Source organism: Humulus lupulus, chromosome X, assembly GCF_963169125.1.
Source record: "Humulus lupulus chromosome X, drHumLupu1.1, whole genome shotgun sequence".
Lineage (NCBI taxonomy): Eukaryota > Viridiplantae > Streptophyta > Magnoliopsida > Rosales > Cannabaceae > Humulus > Humulus lupulus.
In genome coordinates, this window is record NC_084802.1 from 210,058,951 (window position 1) to 210,081,939 (window position 22,989).

Genomic DNA, 22,989 nt, shown 5'->3' on the forward strand with positions numbered 1-22,989 from the left:
AAAACCCCGTCGCAAACCCAGTCATCCCCGTCGTTTTGCGCAGCTCCGAGCACCACAAATCGCACTCAGCCCAGGCGCCACCCTTGTTCCTCGCCTTCGACCACCACCAGCACATCCCTCACCTCAGCCTATCCCCGTCATTTTGGATTTGGGGGCTTGCGAATGGAATCGTACAGAGATGCACGGATTGAGGTTGTGTTCGTCGATGGTGCGACTGGGGTGTTCTTGGCTGGGTTTCACGGAGGTGTGCACCTGAGGTGGTGAGGGTGGCTGGGTTTCACGGAGGTGCGCCTGGGGTGTTCTTGGCAGGTGGTGAGGGTGGGTGGTCGGAGATGGTGAGGCAGCCGAGTGGAGGAGTGGCTGGGTTTCATAGAGGTGCGGTTGGGGTGTTCTTGGCAGGTGGTGAGGGTGGGTGGCCGGAGATGATGGTGGAGATGGTGAGGCAGCCGAGTGGAGGAGTTTTGGCTATGGTGGAGATGGTGAGGCGGCTAGGGCAAAATGAAAGAGAAGATGTGACTTGGTTGAAGGATTTTTGGCTATGTTAATTACCATAGTACCTCTCCTTTTGTTGATTTTTTTTTATTAATTTTGATTTCCAATATAAGATTAGTTTTCCCATAAACTAAGTTTTTGTTAATTAAATTTTCCCATACAAATTAAATAAAGTTTAACTCCCATATTTTTGCACATTGTTGGCTAAAAAGCCATATTTTTTAAAAATTCCCATCAATAAAATATGAAATTCGAAAGGTCGAGTTCAGTATCACTTTTCTAAATTCGAAACCCGAATCTGATGCGCCCGAAACCCAAAAATCCGACCTGTGTGCACCCCTACTTAAGACACGAGACTGCTCCATTGCTTTTTTTTTAAAAAATTCTTCTAAGCTTATGTTATAATTTTAGCCAATAATTTTATTTTGATCTAAAGGTGTAAAATTGATGTAAATTTTAATGTAAAATGTGGTGTATGTTGAATAAGTTAAAATATCATGACTAATTATTTTGTAAAAATAAATACAAATATCATCAAACTAAAAAAAATCCAAAAGAGAGTCGGATATAGAGTCTCTCAGCACTCTTTCTCCCAAAATCTCTAGACAACTCAAAATTATTTGCTCCAAGAAATTCCTCTCACGCTCTCCTCTCTCTCTCGCCTCTCTCAAACTCTGACCTCACTCAAGCCTCTCTCGGAGTGGCTCAAGAGGTAAGGCATTTTTTTTTTTTTTTTTTTAACTTTGATTTTGATATTTGGTGTTTTGGTTTGTTAAGTAAAACTTGTATTGATTTTTGTTTTGGTGTTTGGGTATAAATCTTGGTTTCTCTCCTCTCTCACACCTCTCTGCTGATCTGGTTATTCGGTCTCCGGTTTCGCACTCAGGTAAGTATCGCCGATTCCTCTCTCTCCGATTGCAAACTTCCATTTATATATATATATATATATATGATATATAAATTGATTTAGAGTTCCTAGCTTGGGGTTGAAATGTTTTGTGATAATTGTTCAAACCTGTATAATATAGTGTTTAAGAAGCAATTACTCATTTTTGAATTTATCTGATTACTGATACTAATTTATTTTGTTATATTGTTTGCTATTATATTGCTTATTTCAGATATAGAAAGTTATGAGCTGCTAAGTTTGGGTTTGTGATTATATCTCAGCTTCAGGTATAATTTTTTTTCCTCTATTGAATATTATTTGAAAGTCTTATGTGTTATGCTTCTGATTTATAAGGTTTTTATTTTTTCATTTGTTTTCTTCAGATTTTAATCTATCTGATGAAATTTTGTGTTTATTTTATTTTTGTTTAAAATTCAGATGTCAGAAGCTATATTCATAATATACTTGTCCTCCTTGCAATTCACGATGTTGTTCTCTGCACTGCTACAAGGTGAGCTTGTATTCAAATTGGTATCTGTTGGCATTGCTAGAGAGGATAAAGATAAAGCGTTTATGGGTTTTAAGCCTGGCATGACGTGTTATTGTTTGTTGAATTTAGGTTTAATGAGTATTACAGAACTATTCATACTTGCTCTATCCGTGCATATTTACATGTCAAAGATTACTAGAAATAAGGCAATATGGCGTGAATTTATCCGCCTATATCCAAGATTCAATGAAAACATAAATGTGAAGCGTAGAACTAATGCTTGTTTTATTGCTACAATCATGGTTGTGTTCCAAGATTTGTATATTGGAGCAGGATTTAAAGTCTCAATCTAAATAGGGATAAAAAGATAGCGTCTTTCCTTTCCACCAGCTATATGACTTGAAACAGATCACAGCTTGTTTTTTTGTCTAGCCTTGAAGTTTAGAAGGAAAAATCTATAATGAACAGGTATTGTGGATACCATTTACAAATAAAAAAATTCTAAACATCCTAATTTCAATGTGTGCCGTCGTTTTTCATTAGATATAAGAAGTCAACCGCCAACTGTGGCTCTCATGGCTCTTTGAGTTTGAGCAGCATAATCCAAATATGACACATAGAAGGTATTTAGTAGAAGTAGTTCGTTAGAATGTGTAAAGTTTACTCAGAAGTGATGCTTAATGAGTATACAGGCTGAGCATGTGCCCTGATAGATAAATGGTCTACCTCCAGCGACTATTAATAATGATTAAGCAGTATATCTTTTTATTTTACACTTGTTTGATTAGCTCTAAAGATTTACACTTATTTTTATTCATTTTTTAAATGAAAGAACATTATTTCAGACCTCAAATTGGAGCTGAGAACTTTTGAGGATCACGTGCTATATATAGTATCTGATCTATTTACATTTATTTGTTTTCTATCCCTGTATCTTCAGTTTATTGTTAGCTTCAAGATGATTTTAACAATAGGAGTAATTAGCTGCTTGGCTGACTAATAACATGTCTCACATGTACAAGTAGTGATATATACATGTGAATTGGATTTTTAGTTTCATTCAAAATATCCCTTGTTTTATTGAAATTTCACAACACAATAGAATGTGATTTTTAATATTTAAACCGATTAATCTTGATATGGGTTTGAAATAATTAACTTTAATAGTAAATAAATGAAATGGGGCAGCTCCAAGTCTCAAACAATACTGTTGTTGTAGTTTCTACACTAAGTGAATCATAAGAACTCTAACCAGTTCTCAACTCTAAAGCACATTTAGAGAAACCACTTGGTGTTTGGTATAATTATACATTTGCAAATGTACACTATGAATGCTGCATTATATGCTTTAAATTTGTTTGAATAAAGACTAGAAGTCCTTAGATTGGAAAGGATAACTCCCATTCATACCTATGTACAACTTCGTATGGACATAGGAATGTCTTCATAAAGAGGCTATTATTACCATTACCCACCCCAAAAGATTTTTTAAGAGCACTTTTATCATTACCCACCACTAGTGATTTTTCGTCCTTCATATATGTCCCCCCAACTGACCACTTCTACGAGCACAGTTATTTGAACTAACAAATGTTTGATTGAGTAACATTTGTATAAAGCAAATTATTGAGCAACACATTAAGGTTTTATATGAATATTGTAGTTTGCCGTAGCTTTCTTCTTTCAGGTCTATCCCTTTGCCCTTTGTGTAGTTTGTGATTGGGGTCTTTTCTTAACTGTGGTTTTCTTTTTATTCTGTGTTTAAGCGGTGATAGTTTGTTGTTTTCTGTTTTAGTAGTGCTTGCTTGTTGTTTCCATCTACTTTCTTTTGCTTTATTATACGAATGTACATATTACATATAAATATATAGATTGTTATAATCCTTCCACTAGAGATTTCTTAATTTTCTTTGTTATGTTTCTTCTACTTTTCAAATGATAACAAAAAAGGTCATATATCTTGCAGCCTAGGCCTGCACACTCTTGCATTGGCTGTGGCTCATATACACATTACAGAATTTTTTTGAGGAGCAGCAGGCTAGAGATTTCTGAGTTTGAATGTTGTTACAGAGACCTCTAATCTTCATGAGGAAGCAAAAACTTCCACCAAAGAGGCCCTAATTTTAACCACAGAAAAGTTAACTTGGTCCAAATTGGTTCTTCAGACCCAGTCGAAGAGAATGTACAATCTACTGCAGCATATTGCTCACATTGCTTTATTATTTTCTTTTTTCTTTTTAGGATTGGACGCTCTCAAGATCTTAATTTTAATCTATTTTGCATTTTACTTTTACTTATTAACAATGACTATTTGTATTAAATTTACTTTTACTATAATATTTTTCATTGAAAAAATCATCATATTAATATTTAGTAATTTTGCTTTAAAAATAAAATAATAGTTTTTTTTTTTTTTAAAAAAAATCTAAATTTTTTGTAGCAAGTTTTTGGCGAGGCATTAAAGCGTTGCCAAAGGCCATGCATATTTCACTTTTGGTGACGCCATATTGTGTCATCAAAAGAAACATATTTTATACTTTTGGTGACGCATTATTGCATCGCTAAAGATCATAAATTTTAATTAAAATTGTATTTTTATATTGTACCTTAGGTGATCCTAAAACTCACTTTCTGTCACACATTTTGCCAAGTGTTGCGAAAATTCGCATTGTAACTTTTGTTATGAACTTTCAACGATGGTACCTCGCAACACATAATTGTGTTGTGAAAAGTTGGGTGACGCAATATAAATACTTTGCGTTGCGAAAAGTCTCTTTGTAGTGTATCATACTATTTAAATAATAAAAGTTAAGTAATAAGTAAAATGTAGTCATTTAAAATATTGAAAATAAAAATACAAATTATTATTGTTTAAGTAAATAGATATTATTACTATGACGAATTTTTCACTAAAAAAAATAAATGTCATATTCGAAATTAAATTTTAATATCGTTTGTAAGCATCACTTTGTTTATTTGAGCTAGAAATCGACTGATTTTTTTTAATTATTAGATATAGATACTACAAAATTGAAGAAGTAGTAGCAAATTTGAAAATATTAGTAATTTGTATTTTTTTTTTAATATAATTTTGTCCCAGACCTTGTTACATGGTAACACATACTGCGTCTTTCTGATATAATTTTTGTTTTTTTTCGCTTAATAATAGATATTTTAAAAAAAAAAAAAAATCATTTTCATGACTCGGAATTTACCTCAATATCGTTTGTAAATCTTATTTCTTTAAACTATAATTTCTAGATTTAAAAATTTTGCATTTTGTTTTCAATTAAAGTATTTGGTGAATGCAAATTCCCATCGAAACAATAACAAATGCAAATCCCTATATATAAAAAAAAATTAAGAGAGAAGAAAAGTCATATATAGTGTAATTTTTACTTATATATATTCACATTCTATTCTATGGTTTCGTAGATTTAAGTAAAGAAGAAGATTTGATTCATTAAAACTACGACATCCTTCTTCAGTAGCAGTTCCACATTGTTAGCCTCCTCCATCTTTATCGACTTGGAGAATATTGCAATCTTTCACTTTTTTTAAAATTTGAGATGAAATTTATTGAGTGTATGCAAACATGGTTTATTTGATTTAAGTATGGTTTAGAAATTTCCATATTTTGTTTTGTTTTTATCCTTATTATATTTAGTTTAAATTCTCATTAATTAAATATACAAAGTAGAATATTGTTACAGGACATCATATGATGTTCAATACCACATAATGCGATGTGCGATGATTGGTGTAATTTAATACGACGTGCGATGATTAGTGTAATTTAATATCGAATCTTATATATTTTATTTTAAATTTGAACATGTGAGATTTAATATTAAATTGCATGAATTGTTATCAGTCGTATTATGTAGTATTCGATACCTTAAAGTATCATATATCAACACTCTACATCAATCGTAAAATGTATGCATCTATAATTTTGTGTTCTTGACATTCGTGTTATCTAAATTATCGTATTTCATAAAATTTGTCGTTACACAAAACGAAGGATAATTATAATATTGTTATGCGATACCATGGTACCCAACATAACTTGTATATGATAATCGGTGCAAATTAATATAGAGTTTTATATATTTACTTTTAATTTGAACATATAAAACCAGATAATGAAGTACATCAACCAATATTTAGGACATAATGTGGCTTTAAAGCACCTTAAGATACAACATTAAACAAAGTTAGATGGGCTTTCTCTTTTAACCAATATTGGACTTGGTACTCATTGGGCTGGCAATGGCCCAATACATCCGCCCTCGAGTGACGAGATTAGTTGTAAGAAATTCACCTTACTTTACATCTCAAGGAGTCTCTGGCATACATTATCCACCTCACATCACAAAATAAAAAAAAAAACAAGCCACGTCATCGGATAGTATCCAAAGCAGCCAATCAAACTCATCATCAAGATAACCCAAAACTCTCACACATACATTCTTTATCCAATTTCCTCAAACTCAAACCACACAAACCATCCTTAAAAGCCCTTCTCAACTTCCTATCTTCATCTCCTGATCTCCTCTCTTAAGCTCGATATCAACACTCACCAGTTAACAGAAAATCCAACTAATATTCCGACATGGCCACCATGACCTCTGCATCAGTCACCATCCCATCCTTCACCGGCCTGAAGGTCGCCGGAGCCACAAGAATGAGCAGCGGAGTTAAAGTCAACTCGGTCAGCACCACTCCAGTGGCGAAGATGAGCTTGAAGGCGTCGCTCAAGGACGTGGGTGTTATCGTGGCTGCAACAGCTGCTAGCGCCATACTGGCGAGCAGTGCCATGGCTCAGGACGTGTTGCTCGGCAGCAGTGACGGGGCGCTGGTATTCGAGCCCAAGGAATTCTCCATTAGCTCAGGAGACAAGATTGTGTTCAAGAACAATGCTGGGTTCCCTCACAACGTTATTTTCGACGAGGACGAGATTCCCAGCGGAGTGGACGCATCAAAGATTTCCATGTCGGAGGAGGACCTCCTTAACGCTCCTGGAGAGACCTACGCTGTTACTTTGACTGAGAAAGGCTCTTACTCCTTCTACTGTTCTCCTCACCAGGGAGCTGGCATGGTTGGAAAAGTCACAGTTAATTAAGTTGTTGGTTATGTAACTGAGGCTATTTTTATATATATATATATATTTATATATGTTCTCGATCGAACATTTTCTTTAATTTAATTATCTCATCTTTTTTCTTTATCTTCGGGGTTTTTTTTTTGTGCTGGAAATCATGTTAAAATGTGTGTGAGGTTCTGGTGGTGCTCTACCATATTATAGTGCTTAGCTTATTTTATTTTTGGCTGACACTTTCTTTTTTCAGTAAATTGTTGATTTATAATCTATTTATGTGGTACATAACATATCTAATTGGGTTTATATATCTTTAGGGTTGAGGTTCAATTGCTAACTAAAATTACTGCGAACAGAGTATTATTATTTAGACTTCAGACAAAGCGGTTTTGATAGAAAGTTCATTAGCCTTTAAACTTTGACACTATGATACTCATATATACTGAATATAATCCATTGAAAACACATGAAAATTTATCGAAATTCATAGAAAATATAATCGTCTTTTAAATAATTGTTAACATTCTAAGGGAATTTCGGATGAATTAAACTATATATTTTCAAACCATCAAAACTTAAATTACTTCAAAACAACTCGAATCACTTAAGCATATCAATATGATTGAGTGATCTAATGAAAGGAATGCATATACATGCTTCATGATCATTCTTGTGAACAAATTTTCTCTTCATGATATACAGAGATAAGGAAAAGAAGAATAAACGAAAGACAGTTTTATGCCAAACGAATCTTTAAAAGGTTTTGTGCATACAATTAACAAATTATAAGACTATCACAAACCAAGTTGATTTCTTGTTCAAAGTAAGTTCCAAGAAAGAAAAAAAAGTTCTAATTCAAACCTATTCTGAAGCCATATGATCTGGAAGTGGAACTCCACTGCAGCTATACATATGTTCACAATTGCTGGCACACCCAACTTTAATGTCCATCTCGCCTACAATACATACACGAACGTGTTAATACACACACACACACACACATATATTGTGATCAAAGCAATAAGTAACACTACAATATGTGTAGAGTCTCGTGGATCGATCTAGCATCGATCATTTGACCAAAATAAGGGAAGAGGCAGAAGAATTAATATAATCGTTTGTGTTTATATATACGAAGAAGATTTGTGTTGTCTTGTAATTTCAAGTACTATATAACTAGCAAGTACAATTTATAATGCAGTACAATGCTTGCAGTACACACTGCTACTACTACGTACGACATATATAAATGTTAATTTTGAGATTTTTAGGGGGCTAGATTGTTTTTGCTTATATGCGTTTGTGTTTTTGTTTGTTTTCATAATTACTTGAACGGTGGAGATATGTAATTCAGGGTTACTCTTTAGCTTTTATAGAAGGTAAAAATCTATGGAGGGTACGTGAAGTTTTGAAGAAGAAAAAGCCTAGTAAATCCCAAATTTTAGAGAAAATGAAAGTGAGCTTAATCGAAAGAGAGAGCTGAGGTGATTTTATTTATAACAAAGGATGCAACTACAGTCGGTTACAATGAGATACAACTAAATAACAAAACAGATTATTACTAACTATCTTAAGTAATCTGTTGCTTAACAATAAAACTAACAGTTATGGTTTTACAATTACAGTACAAGGGGATACCAATCATAGGGACATAGCACAGGAAAAAGCCAATGAAATTCATTTCTTAGATAACACAACTTCCATTAATATCCATACCATTTTTTTTTATTCAATACAGACCACACAAAAGAGTAGTGTTTTTTCTCTACTTGCTTTGCAGTACACTTTTGGTCTCAATTGCCATCTACTCTCCACCACTATTTTTAAAACCAACACTCCCATCTTCACCACTTGACTGATCACTTCTCATCGCCTACCTACCTATATCGCTTTGAAAAAAGAAAAAACAGTTATCCATGGCCACCGTGACCACCGCAGCCGTCGCCATCCCATCATTCACCGGCCTGAAGGCAGCCAAGGCAAAAACCATCACCTCCGCTAAGTCCTCTTCTCCCGCCGCTCCTCTAGTACTCCCGAGGCTCAGCGCGAAGGCGTCAATGAGGGACTTTGGCGTGGCAGTGGCAGCCACCGCAGCTAGCGCCATGTTGGCGAGCAACGCCATGGCTGTGGAGGTGTTGCTCGGCGGCGGGGACGGGTCGTTGGTGTTCGAACCGAGCAAATTCACGGTGAGCGCAGGGGAGAAGATTGTGTTCAAGAACAATGCTGGGTTCCCACACAACGTGATCTTCGACGAAGACGAAGTCCCCAGCGGCGTCGACGTCTCCAAGATATCTATGAACGAGGAGGACCTTCTTAACAGTGCTGGAGAGACATACGTAGTCACCTTGACCGAGAAAGGTGACTACTCTTTCTACTGCGCGCCTCACCAGGGAGCTGGCATGGTTGGCAAAGTCACAGTCAATTAACTTTGTTTTTCTCTTTTGCAAAATATCACATTAATTTCAAATTTTTTCATAGGCGCACACTGTACTACCTACTGTCTACTAGCTAGAGCTCTCTCTTGATATAAATACATATATATATATGTATATATATAATAGCAACTACTTGTAATCATTTGAAATTGTGTGAAGTGGTTTTATTGTAACTATTGTTGTTGTTTGAAGTTGTAGAATTATTGTATAGTATGTCCTAATTTTCTAAATTAGTTTGTTCTTTGGTTGATTATCCCGTTTGTTTTATAAGGGTTTTAATAACTTTCGGATATGAGGAATCTACAAGTGTAGAATCAACACATAATGCCACCCCAGGAGTATCAAATATGAAAATATATGAATGAACGTTTGTGTATAAATTTTGACAGTAAACAATACAATTGAACAATTTTTTTTTCAGTGAAATTAAAAGTTTACAACTCAAAAGAGTAATGAACCTAATTTCCACCTACGGACAATTAATGTGAAGCCAATTGAACTGACCGCTATGTATGAATGGTAACAAATTACAAGAAGGTTAAGGTTATATATAAATTAGTCACTAATATATATATTGATTACTCCTTCGGGGGATGAAGTGAATTCTGATGAAATCACCAAAAGACCAAAACTGAGAAGAGCTAGCTAGCTCATGTAGTTAGAGCATCAGGAAAGTTGGAACGGCATCCAAGCACCTTACCACCCACATCAGGGAAAGTCTCTCGTCCAGGCAAGGGACCAACCTTCCCACTAGAATCTACTTCTACTGGGTATTTAATCAGGTGACCCTGCAATGGTGTAAACTCCTCTGCTACGAAACTTGTCCAATTAGCTTCAGCTATTTGGTTCACACGCTTCACGCAATCCAAACTTTCAGGCTCTTTGAATTCATCTTCTACCAGCCCCAAGTGCTCTGCCCATAGTGACATTCGGTATCCGTACACCTTTACACACAACAAACATAAAGATTTAAGCTTCTGTTTTGATAGATGACACAAGTTAAAGGTGGTCAAATTGGTTGGTTATGGAAAGAACGAAGTTTTTAGAAAAGGGGCGAACCTGGCCATGTGGATGTCGTTTTCTGTTACCCCATGTATGATAAGGTTGATATGCACCCATGGCTATCTCAGTGTCTCTTGAACCAGCCATAGACCTTTGGTTGATATTGGCCGAACCTATTATCACATACTCATCGTCTACTATCATACCTTTGGCATGGACATAGATCATAAACCGTTGAAACTTTTGTGAGGCTGAAACCTGAAAAGGGTTGTTGGCATAACACAATTTTATCATAACAAAGTTGTACTACTAATTGAATGATTAAAAACCCAGATATCACCTTAATTATGCTTAAAAGTTACTGATTATTGATGGTTTCAAATTAAAAGAGAAGAAAATTATTTCTTCTTACTGTGTCTCCACTCTTTGAAGTATGATTGGGTGACTCTTCTTTAGATAATTCCTCCCGTTTACCAAGACAGTAAAAATTTAGATAGTCCTGTGGATGAGCATTCTCAACGTGCGTGAATTTCAATTCTTCTGCTATAACTTCATACATCATTTGCATTGTTTGTCCCTGAAATAAATAAGAATTTTCAAACTCACACATCAATTGCTTTGTTTTAGTGTTTCAGACATAAGACATTGGCATAGTTCTATTATCACCTACCAAAGTAAAATGCATTTACAATGTCACAGAATTTCTTTTAGCAAATCAACCTATCATTTTCTTTTGTACCCTGTATATATGGAAATGTTATACATGTAATTTTTCTTTTTACCTGCCAAAAAAGTATTTCTTGCATTGCAACAGAAGATGGTGGACCTTCAGGCCACATAGGCATCACAATATACACAGAAAATCTCTGTTTGGCTCTTATCTTACTGGCAATCTTTAATGCCAATTCCACTGGGATTAAATTATCAGCACCTAAATGAAAAGAAAATTAAACTTGTCAAAGTGAGAGAATAGTAGGCAGCTACAGATTGTGACAAGATTAAACTTTGGCTTATGTAGCATGTCATGCAAAGTTTGAGATAGTTCAAATACCTGCATCTTTGTAAGCCGGCCATGCATACGATGACCCAATAAAATACTGATTCTCAATATATATGAAATGTTGTGCAGCTCTGATTGCTTGGATGTATGCTGTTTGAATGCTCTTGTCTATAACCAAGTTTTTTGCACAAACAAGATTCTGCAATACAGAATAATTTCAAACATTTGGTATAAATACAAATTAATGCAAAAAAGAATGAGCATTATCCATAAATTATGCCAGAGCGAAGAACCTGAGCCTCTGCTACATAAATATCTTTAGGAAATCCTTTCAAAGATCCAGAATCTATAGATCTGAAAACCTGTCAGTTCAAGAAAAATCAAGTAAGACCAAGAACTAAACAAGCTAAGATCACATGATGTAAAAGGATTAGTGACTCCAGATATGTGGGCTATAGTTAACCTGAACATGCCAGTTTTCGGGATCATCTTCCTTGGAAACCCATAATGCAGGATCATCATTGGGAATTCCAGGAGAAGGACTAAGAATCCAAGATATGCGATCCAACTTTATCAAAGCATCATCATGCCAATAAGAAACCCTCTTAAAATGTTGCCCCAATTTTGACCATTTTGAAGCTTTTCTCCAACGCTGCTCGAAATTTTTAAGAACATCATATGCTGCAGGACCTTCGATTTTGCAATGTAAATCATGCCATGGTTGCCTTGGACCCTTAGTTCCAGCCTATATACTCACATAACAATATCAAACGAAACAGATTCAGAAAAGTACTTAAAAAATATGACATCCATATAATTTAAAAAAAGAGAAAAACTCACAGAAAAAGTTGGATTGTGATAATCATCCTGAAATACATGAGTGTCAAGATCACGAAATAGTCGATGCTCAGGTGTGTCATAGCGGCCATCACAAAGGTCTAGACCTCCTATAAAGGCAGTTACCTTCCGGTAATTCCCTGGTGCTTGTGAATCCACAATTACACATTTCTGATGATGTGTAAAGAGGGTTCCAACGACCTGAACTCGATTATCAGCAAGTAATAATACAACATTAATTCTTTGCCTCACAACCGTAGTATAATGCATAGCTCATAATAAATTCATATCAAATAAACAACTAAGTTTCAGCTCAAGATTATTCTTTTTTTCTGAAGATAATGTGTTGTGTTCTTTGACATTATCAGCCAAACTTTACTTGCATCAACGAAAATGCAAAGCAAAAGTAGCCTTATAAAAGTGAAATATACTAGGAAATTGGAACTGAGAAAAATGGTGAAACAATTACTGGACCATGGTATAAAGCATGCCTGTTGCTTGAAAATGCTAAGCTTACTGCTGGCATATCTAGGCGACAGCACACATGTAACAGACGAGTGCTTGAAAAACTTGCGGGTTTCTTCATCATGAGTTTGCATAACTCCAGTCTGCATATTTATATGCAAAGTCAGTCCACAAGAATCTTATTAGCACGAATTAAGAAAGAAAAATAAATTAAAAAGAAGGTGAAGTAGAATTCATAAAACCAATGAGATTGTTTTAGCTCTTAACAAAGAATGATCGATGTCACTCACAATTAAGTATTTAAAAGATATTTGCTGAATAATATGGCCAAGATATTCTGTGATAATGAGAACTCTAAGATACTCTGTTTTCTTATACTATTAAAATTTGCAAGTGTACCATAATTGACTCAAAACAAGTTTCTCTCAAAGTCAATTTATTATATTGTTTGGACAAGAGGAACGATATTGAAGCAGTAAAAAGAAAATTTTCATACCGTATTGAGAAAAAATCTACTATGTGAAGTCTTATCATCCCAAACAAGAAGAAGAACTCGTACTCCTTCTTGAGACTTATACTTGAGCAACTCCCCCAAATTCAAATTCCCACCACTGGGCAATGGCTTTGTCGGCTCTCGAACCAGCTTCACCTTGTGATAGATTGACCAACCAGCAATGTAAACCATGTGATGAGCTTCTAAAATGGCGTGACAAATGTCCTCCCAACACTTCTTCTGCTGAAACAAAACCCCATCATCCAATTCAATTGGATCAAACATCGAATCCGGAACATGGGCATCCTGATACAGCGTCACCGACCCTCCTTGCCGGACTGGAAAGTAGCAATTTCGGATTCCGTAATTGTCTGGATCGGACGATATGCCGTAGCGATACATGGGGTTGTCGTCACATTTCGTAAATCTCATCTCGATTTTAATGGCGGAGTCGGGCTTCGGCGGTTTCCCGAATGAGCCGATCACCGGGAACCAATCGCTAATCGCTTCGCCCGTTAAGATTTTCTGAGCAGAGACCGATGCAACTCCGATCAAATCGGCTCCAAACATGTCGTTGTCTTTAACGTAGAACTCGACGTGGGAGACCGGGTGGGCCAGAGGAATCTTGAAGCGCTCGTTCCATTTGGGGTTCTGGGAGTTGGAGATGACGCGAGTGCGAGCCACTCTTGCTCCGGCGAGGCAGACGGTGACGTAGGGATCGCTGGTGATTATATTCCGGTGAACCTTATGCTTGTGGTGGCTTGAAAACGGAGAATGGCAGGTCTTAAAGGCTGCGAAGAAGCGGCGAAGACGCTCCGAGACCAAATCCATATTCGGCAAGCACCGCGCCTCGATGATTTTCAAATCAAGGTCGCCATGGAGGTAAACAACCGAGTCTGACTTATCTTCCACCATTGAAGTTGAAGCTCCAAAACCAGGGTTTTAAATATTTATATACATATATATTTATATATATAAAAGAAATGGAGGACAGAAGATCGTAGAAGCACGGAATCTCAGACAAGGCGGTGAAGATGGGGCCGGGCCGGACGAAAGGCGTTGGCTATCACCGGAGGAACCAAAAACGGTGGCGTGTTATGTGATATTGAATCACATGGAGTGGAGAACAAGGATTTTCCGTGGGTTCCCTCCGATGAAAGCCAACGGCGATAACCGAAGGCGGCAAAGCCAAGTTTGGAAAATTGTGTTAAATGAAAAAGTAAAGAGGGTGGGGTGTGGTGGGGTGTGTGCATGTTATTCATAGAGTTTGCATGTATGGAACACGTGGCCATCTTCTCCTATTATATTATAGTCCCTTAACCGTTTCAATTTATAATTTTATAGTCCATCCTTCTATATGTATGTACGTTAGGAATTTTCTAGGCATTTTGTGAGTTTTCAAGAAATTTTGAATAATTTATAATATTGAAAATTAAGTTTAAATATGTTGTTTTTCATGCATATAAAAAAAATTAGTTGCGCGTGCAATAATATATTTCAACTTAATTTTTAGTACTGTAAACTATTCAAAATTTTCTAAAAATATGCTCAAAATAGCTACAATATATATGGTCATAAAACAAATTGCGCTGAAAGCTATTCAAATGTCAAGAATATTGAAAGCCCATCAGTAGGACTTAAAGTAAAGCCCTCGTAAAAAAATTGTAATATATATGGCATACTATACACCATCCTATTGATTTTTATTTTTATTTTCTATTATAATATGTTTTTTTTTTTTAAAACGAAACAAAATTACATATTATAATGTGATGAATTACATTATATTACACAAACATAGTTAAATTCCTAACTTTTTACTATTATAGTAATTTCTAAATCAAACTCTACATACTAGTAAAAATTCATACCGCACAATTTATCATGTTTTTTAATGAGAAATGCTAAGGGCTAACACTGTATGAAGTTGATATACTATTATTAGTGTAATTTAATATTGGGATCCACACAATTTAGTTTAATAATAAATATAGAGTATCGCTAATTAATTATGATAAGTCATCTCTTATGTTGTTGGACACCTTAAGATAACTAATAGCAACATTCTTTTTTATTTTTGTAATAATATGTACTCAAATATGTGACATTCTTTTTAAAATAATACTAAATCTTAATTTACATAAATATATAATTGGTTAAAATTGAATCTATTACTTTAAAAATTAGTGTCACATCATTAACTATATAGAATGTATGTAATTAATGCACATTCTTTAGTACTTTGTAGAAAAAAAGTAGTGTGAAACAACTATACATATATAATTTTAAATTTAACAATATATAAGAATAAGATGTAATCTTTCTTTTATAGCGTAGGATATCTAGATATCTTATAATAATAATAATAATCGAGATGAAATGTCCATTTTGTCTATGTGAATTAGTGGTGAATATTTGACCCACAAAATTTGAAAATCCGCACAACCCACTCGACCCGCAACTTATTTTTTGGCCAAACACATTAATTTTGGGTGAGATTAGACCCAAACCCAAGTACGTCCGGGTCAAGTTCGGGTGTGGTAAATACACATATACGGGTTCGGGTTACACTAACAAATAAAAAAAAACAAAATTTAATTTTAATTTTAATTCAAATTTGATGACAAAAAAACCCTAACCCCCTACCCTTTCAAAAAAAATTTGCCAATGCTCAATTTGTAAAAAATCAATTGAACCAAACTAACTACAAAATTAAAAAAAAAAAACACATGTGAAAAGTACAAAAAAAAAAGGTGTCAAAAAATTGGTAATTTTGAATTTTTTTTTACCAAGGTCCATTTTCGGCCCAATCCCACCCGAAACCCAACCCCACCCGACCGACCCCAAATTACCCAAAAAACTGAAAAAATTTGGAGCGGGTTCGATACCCCATTTCCCAACCCGAAACTAGGGTTGTGCAAAAGTTTTTGCAAACTGCCCAAACCAAACCGAAAAAGCCAACAAAAAATACAACCCGAATAATCTGACAAAAATTCAAATCGCCCAATTATTATATTAGGCGGTTTGAGAATTATACCAACCCGCCCAAATAACCTGAATAAACCGATTAAGAGTTTTTTTTCATTTATACATACATATATTACGTATATTATTACATATATTATATGTAATATTAAATATTATTTTAAAATTTTTAACAATGAATTTAGAATGATGTTTTAAAGTTTCAATTTAGAATAATATGTCTAAGTTTGGAAGATGTATACTATATTTTTAATTTGTTGAATCTAATTATTTGAACATTTTTTTAAAAGAAAAAAAAAAAGATTGCCTGAAGCGGGTTAACCTGACCAAACTGCCTAAAACATTGGACGGGTTAAACTTTTTTTTTTTAATTGGACGGGTTAGAGTTGAATTTTTGCAACCCAATTTTTACATTGGGTTTATTAAAATATGTTATGCCCCGATCAAACCGACAAATGAACACCCCTACCCGAAACCCATAAGACTCAAACCCGATGCATCCGAAAACCGAAAACTCGACCTGTGTGCACCCATAATATGATTTACTTTTTTTTCTTTTGAATGCTAAACAAATTGTTTTTCACTGTCTTTTAATATATATTTTTTCTTGCTACAAAAATTAATAATTCTTAGTGTCATGTGAATTTTATTTAATTATTAATTTAAAATTATAATAATAAGTAGAATACATATTTCATTTATCGAAATATTTTTGTATTGATTATTTATTTTATTTGAATTTGATTTTTTTTAATTATGATTTATTGGAGAGTTTGGATGGGATTGAATATTCACTCTACCAAGAAAAAATAATCATAAACAAGTAAAAAAAAAAGAGTAGAAAAAGAAGGTATTAATGGGTGATGGCACATTTCTTCACTTCTATTATTTGTTTCGATGCATAATTTTTTATTAAGTTATTATTGTACTAAATTCAATAAAAGGCTGGTTTACAAATATGGCAAACACAATTAATGCTATTGCTTCGGGACTTGATGTGTTGTGGTTTGTTACATTGAATAGTTTAGTTTAGTTTAATCTTCTTTATGGCCAATTGTGCATTCCTATACTATTTCTCATTATTTATTTATTTATTTAATTGATTGTGACACTTTCATTAAATATTATCCAACGTATTTGTTCTTTCTCAATTTGTTCGTTATGTTACTCCTTTTCTTTAATTTATGAAATGTTAATAAATCAAACGAATTTTAAGAATTCTTTACTAATATTAAAAATAAATAAAAACATTAGTTCATATATAAGTTATTACTTAAAGAATTACTTCCAATTATTTATCAACCCCCCCAAAAAAATTGTTCTCTCTGAAGATATTTAAAAAAAAAAACAGATCATAGTTTATAGTTTATAATAAGTTGGTTCCACATCCCACATATTTGATATTTATTTACAATAATGTATGTTTAGCTCCTCATAATAATAATAATAAAAAATAAAATAAAAAACTGAATCGAGATGTACGATCCTAATTCTTAGCACAAAAAAAAACAACAAGAATTATGTGCGCTACTTTAAATTTTAATCAACTTGTGTTAGGCTTATATATACAACTTTACTTGCCTAATATTTTAATTTTGTTTAGTTTTTCATGTATACAAGACAAAGTTGAACTACATTTACAGTACTAACATTTTTAAATAGTTACTTGTACTCCTATATTTAAAATAATGTCAATATTATCTCTCCAAAATATTAATAAAACTTACTATTGAAGTCGATGAAGCTCGGTCCGGCTTGTGCCTAGAGCATCTATATATATAATAGATATATAGATAATAAGTTTGTTTAGTTTTATTTATTAATTATTTTTATTAAATTTATATTAATATTATATAAATTTTAAATAAATATTCTATATTAATTAAATAATTTATTTATTTTTGTTTAGGTTTATGTTTGTTCTAGTTTTTGAATTTGGGAGTGACAACAAGAGATTATATATTATATGCTTAATGTAATATTAAATATTATAAGTAAATTTTAAATTTAAGTTTCTTGCTAGTTTTTATAAAAAAAATAATTTGTTGTTAATTGACAATAAATTATATTATATGTTTAATATGATATTATTCTAATAAGTGAGTTTACGTTTAATTAAATTTTATTTAAGTTATGAAACATACGATTTTATTATTTTTAAATAATTATCATTTAAAAATATTTAAAAAATATCTTATTGTAATTTGTTTAATTATTTATTATTTTTAAATAACTATCATTGTAAAATATCTAAAAAAATATCAGATTTTGATTTGTTTAATTATTTATTATTTTTAAATGATTATCATTGTAAAATATCTAAAAAATATCCTAATTTATTATTTTTATATAATTATTATTGTAAAATATCTCAAAAGTATCTTATTTTAATTTTTTTCATTATTTATTTTATTTAAGTTTAAGTGTTTACAAACTACTGTTAAATATAAAAATATTCCGTTAAAGTTAACATTAAAAAAAAAAACCGTTAAAACCAAGAATTTCCGTTATCTACACACTTATTATATAGAAGAGATATATATATATATAAAGGAGAACTTCAAGGATATTATGTGGCACTCTAAAATCTCTTCAAATCACTCTTTTTATTTTCTCATTTAATCTAATTTTTTTATTCATTTTCTATTTTCTAAAATATCTTAACAATTGAAAATATCAATATATATACATATTAATTTGATTAAAAATTTATTTAGTTAAATATCTTAACTACTTATTTATTGAAAAATACTAAGAAAATTAATTAAAAATTACGTAATAATTTTCGATTATCTATATATCTATTTTTCTTATTATATTATAATTATGTTTTTTTATTCCAAAGTGAATAGTTTTACAAAATATTTATATTTATATCTATATATAAATGAGAAGGTGACATCCTATATTTTTTACAATCTATTTTTACTATTTTGTGAGAATTTTATATTGTGTCCAAAAAAAAATATACATACATATATACGTACATCAACCCTTCAACAAATGTAACAGAAATAACCAAATTAATACACATACTTATAAATACATTGATTCTAATATAGTCATACGTAACAGTAGTTATCCAATAATAATAGCATGAAAGAGATATCAATAAGAATGGTCACATATGGTTTCACTAAACAGTTATCACAATTAGATTTTATTATATTATTATATCATTTTATAATTAACATTTTACAATCTAAAGTATCTAATTTTTTATTTTCTTTAATATTTTATTCATTTTTTCAATTTTAACCCATAAAAGTATGCCGTTACAAAATAATATGTTGCTTTTACAGGCAGTTCTCTTCCTTAGAAAGAGAACTACCTTGATATTGGTAAGAACATATAATACCTGAATATTAATGAGAATTAAAATTTATTATCGGGTGTTGAATCGCTTGATGCTGTCATTTTTATTTAAAATTCTAATTATTATTATTTTCACTAAAGAAAGTAAACTCTGAATATATCGATTTACACTGTATATATGAATTTTAAAGAACTCACGTATCAAATTTTCAATTTTTCTTTTCGCTATGTAATTCAGTAAATATTAAATCTATATCTTTATATCTATATCTATATATATCTATATATATATATAAATGAGAGTTTCGAGAAGATTATGTGAGACTCTAAAATTTATTCAAAGCACTCTTTTTATTTTCTCATTTAATCTAATTTTTATTCATTTTCTATTTTCTAAAATATCTTAACAATTACAAATATTAATATATATACATATTAATTTAATTAAAAATTTAATTTGCTTAAATATCTTAACTACTTAATCATTGAAAAATACTAAAAAAATTAATTAAAAATTACATAATAGTTTTCGGTTCTCTATATATCTATTTTTCTGATTGTATTATAATTATATTTTTTATTCAAAAGTGAATAGTTTTACAAAATATTATAATTATTATCATTAATCATTAATATTTATAATTATATTTTTCTCTTATTTGATATTTTACTAAGCTTGTGAAAATAAGATATTACTAATGTCATTCTTTGGATTTGTGATTTGTTTTCACTATAATAAATAAATATTTTATAGATTGTAATTTTAATAGACATTCCCGCAGCAACAAAAGATGCGGAGGTTAATGTGAAACACGAAAAATTCTTTTTAGAAATAAGGAACACATTATGAATGAAAAATAATATTACTAAAAATAAAATAATGCACAACAACAAAAATAATAAATGTTTATTTAAATTATTTATGTTTTTTTTTAATTTAATTGTAATAGTTGTTATACCCAGATTTCGAGCCATGATAAATATGACCTCGAAAGATGGATTCGCAACAAATGGTCTCGTAAGGATTGAAGTATGCTCCAGGATTGTATATCGAGCCTGCAAAGTACGATATATGACCTCGAATATATGAGCTCGAAACGATCTCGATCTCGAAAGGTAGTTCTGAGAACACATTCATCTTCGGGGACGACTTCGGATCGGGGGTCTCGAGCTAGATGTACGTACGATCTCGAAAGACACGTGATCTCGGAAGATGCCATTAGCTCGAACAAAGACGTGAGACCTGAGATGCTAAAGCCTTAAAGATACGCGATAATCACTTTGAATATTTACAAGTGTTATAAATATGAGATGTAATCCTCATTTATTAATGTAAATCCCCAAGAATCGTGGGATATTATTTGGTCAGTTATGCGTTTCCTGGTCTTCAGGGACGTTTCCTTTTATATCTGATTATAGGCATTTAAAGCTATTTATTTTATTCACAAAAGAGTAACTACCCAAAATATGTGGGATAGTATTCTGCATCCTTCTCTATAAATAGAGAAGTCATGCACCATTGTAAAGGACCGAAATTCTGATCCTGGAGAGAAAACTCTGGAGAATTCATGCTAAAGAATTTTTCAGAGATAATCTTGAGATTAATAACAGAGACTCGTGGACTAGGTAGATTTAACTGCTGAACCACGTAAAAAATCGTGTGTTTGATTTGTTTGTTTCGTTTGGCCATTGTCATTCATTGTTTTTGTGCTCTTCTTTTATCTGTTGACGAAAAACGGCGTCAACAGTTTGGTGCTTTCATTGAGAGCCTTAAGCATTCATCCCTGAGAGATTCATGGCTACAAACAATCAGAACACCCCTGACGAAAGCTACCCAAGGCGTCCTGGAAAACAACCAATGGAGAACCCGGAGTCTGAGGAGAGAAGTGGGTCCTCCGATTCCCGGGGACCACCGCCTCCACCGAGGGATGAGGATATGTACTACAATCCTGAACGTTACGTTCCTATTGTAGAACTGGAAAACCGGCAGTTGAAACAGCTGTTGGCAGAAGCCAACAAACGGAATGAGGAGTTGACTAGGATGGCCGCAGAGGCGCAGGTGGCTCAGCCCCCGCCTTCGCGCGAAAACCAAGTCCCTCCTCCAAGGGACGTGCATGTTCCTCCCCGGAGGCCCCGTGGACGACCACGAAAAGATGCTGCCACGAGGAGGCCGACTCAACCTCCGGCACCAGCAGAGCCATCTGCTCCTCCTAGGCCCCAGAGGAGTACCCGAGCTCGGGTCCCGCCTAATCCACCTGTGGAAGCGCCTGCAGGAACTGAGAATAACCGAGCTCCTACCGAGGCTCGGACTCAGGTTCCTGGTAGCGCACCGAACGCGACTGACCCATCTCGGGCAAATTCTAGACCCTCTAGGCCGAGGCAAGGGAGGCAGCCACCGTCGCCTATACGGTTCCCTCCATCTCCCATAAGATATCCTTCACCTCCCCGCAGAAACGCTCAACCTGTTCGGAATCAGGATCAAGGGCGTACGGGGGATAGACAAGGACACAGGGAGACTTTCCAGGAGCGGAGAGGCGCACAATCTGAGAGAAGTCAGACGTCCCGGTCTCGCACTATGGAAACAAGGCGACATGGGAAGAACCCATCTCGAAACGACCGATCAATGAGTTTCACCAGTGACGAGTCCGGAGAGACCAGGTCCGCCAGTAAACGCGACCGAGGTCGTAAAAATACTGGAAGCCGCAAGATCTGTCCTGACCTGCGGAATCATCTGAATCAGAGCAGGGGGAAGGGAGATCAGACAAATCCGAACCTAAGGAATCACCTAAATGGGCGTAGAGATCCCTCACGGAGACGCGAGCCTGGGATCATGATCAATGACTGTCAATTCCAGACACCACCTAAGGACCCAGTCCAAGAAAGGATTGATCAGCTCGAAAAAGCCTTTAGGCTTTTAAAGAATGAACGAGGGAACGATCGATATGAGGACTCTGACGAGAAGCTCGAGCCGTTTGCTCCAAATATTTCTAACACTCAATTTCCTCAAGGGTTCCGGATTCCTCACGTCCCAGCGTTTGAAGGAAAAACCGACCCATGCAGTCACCTGAGTACATTCAACACTATTATGAGAGCTAGTAACGTGGGTTACGAGCTCAGGTGTATGTTGTTTCCAACATCATTGGCCGGACCTGCTAAGAGTTGGTTCGAAAAGTACAAGAGGCACTCGATAACTTCATGGGATCAGTTGTCTAGAGACTTCAAGAAGCAGTTCCGAGCTATGATGGGAGTCAGACCAGAGGCATCCACTTTGACTAACGTCCGACAACAGCCGGGCGAAACACTGAAAAGCTACCTGACAAGATTTAATCTAAAGGTCGCACGGGCTCGAGATGTGGATGACAGTGGGCACCTGATGGCTATCCGAGCTGGTGTGTTACCCGGAAGTGCCCTCTGGGATGACATGCAAGGGAAACCGGTGAGGTCAATAACCGAGTTTAACAGACGGGCGCAGAGATTTGTCAATG

The 22,989-nt window shown here is 33.9% G+C and overlaps 3 protein-coding genes and 1 long non-coding RNA gene across 4 annotated transcripts; 3 read left to right on the forward strand and 1 right to left on the reverse strand.

Annotated features, from left to right (window-relative positions):
- Window positions 1-1,210: 1,210 nt before the first annotated feature.
- Window positions 1,211-4,238, forward strand: LOC133804802 (uncharacterized). The gene is made up of 4 exons (XR_009878637.1): window positions 1,211-1,378; window positions 1,614-1,668; window positions 1,820-1,892; window positions 3,838-4,238. It is a non-coding gene; the product is annotated as an uncharacterized LOC133804802 (long non-coding RNA).
- Window positions 4,239-6,216: 1,978 nt separating this feature from the next.
- Window positions 6,217-7,244, forward strand: LOC133803237 (plastocyanin). The gene has a single exon (XM_062241206.1). The coding sequence runs from the start codon at window positions 6,487-6,489 to the stop codon at window positions 6,994-6,996; it is 510 nt and encodes a 169-aa protein (XP_062097190.1). The 5' UTR covers window positions 6,217-6,486; the 3' UTR covers window positions 6,997-7,244.
- A 1,511-nt stretch (window positions 7,245-8,755) lies between these two features.
- Window positions 8,756-9,660, forward strand: LOC133803238 (plastocyanin-like). The gene has a single exon (XM_062241207.1). It carries the CDS (start codon window positions 8,889-8,891, stop codon window positions 9,396-9,398), a length of 510 nt encoding a protein of 169 aa, XP_062097191.1. The 5' UTR covers window positions 8,756-8,888; the 3' UTR covers window positions 9,399-9,660.
- A 95-nt stretch (window positions 9,661-9,755) lies between these two features.
- LOC133803234 (phospholipase D delta-like) lies at window positions 9,756-14,435 on the reverse strand. The gene is made up of 10 exons (XM_062241205.1): window positions 13,208-14,435; window positions 12,738-12,854; window positions 12,250-12,447; window positions 11,873-12,154; window positions 11,703-11,771; window positions 11,461-11,608; window positions 11,192-11,340; window positions 10,822-10,986; window positions 10,467-10,667; window positions 9,756-10,351 (listed from the first exon to the last, which is right to left on the reverse strand). The coding sequence occupies exons 1-10, from the start codon at window positions 14,117-14,119 to the stop codon at window positions 10,058-10,060; spliced, it is 2,535 nt and encodes an 844-aa protein (XP_062097189.1). The 5' UTR covers window positions 14,120-14,435; the 3' UTR covers window positions 9,756-10,057.
- Window positions 14,436-22,989: the final 8,554 nt, after the last annotated feature.

Excerpts from the sequence above, each read along its gene's own strand:
- LOC133803237 (XM_062241206.1), top strand. The coding sequence starts at position 6,487 with ATGGCCACCATGACCTCTGCATCAGTCACCATCCCATCCTTCACCGGC.
- LOC133803238 (XM_062241207.1), top strand. The coding sequence starts at position 8,889 with ATGGCCACCGTGACCACCGCAGCCGTCGCCATCCCATCATTCACCGGC.
- LOC133803234 (XM_062241205.1), bottom strand. The coding sequence starts at position 14,119 with ATGGTGGAAGATAAGTCAGACTCGGTTGTTTACCTCCATGGCGACCTT. Across the intron at positions 12,855-13,207 it reads GTAGATTTTTTCTCAATACG|ACTGGAGTTATGCAAACTCA; the intron begins GTATGAAAATTT and ends ATAAATATGCAG. Across the intron at positions 11,341-11,460 it reads GCCGGCTTACAAAGATGCAG|GTGCTGATAATTTAATCCCA; the intron begins GTATTTGAACTA and ends CTTTTCATTTAG.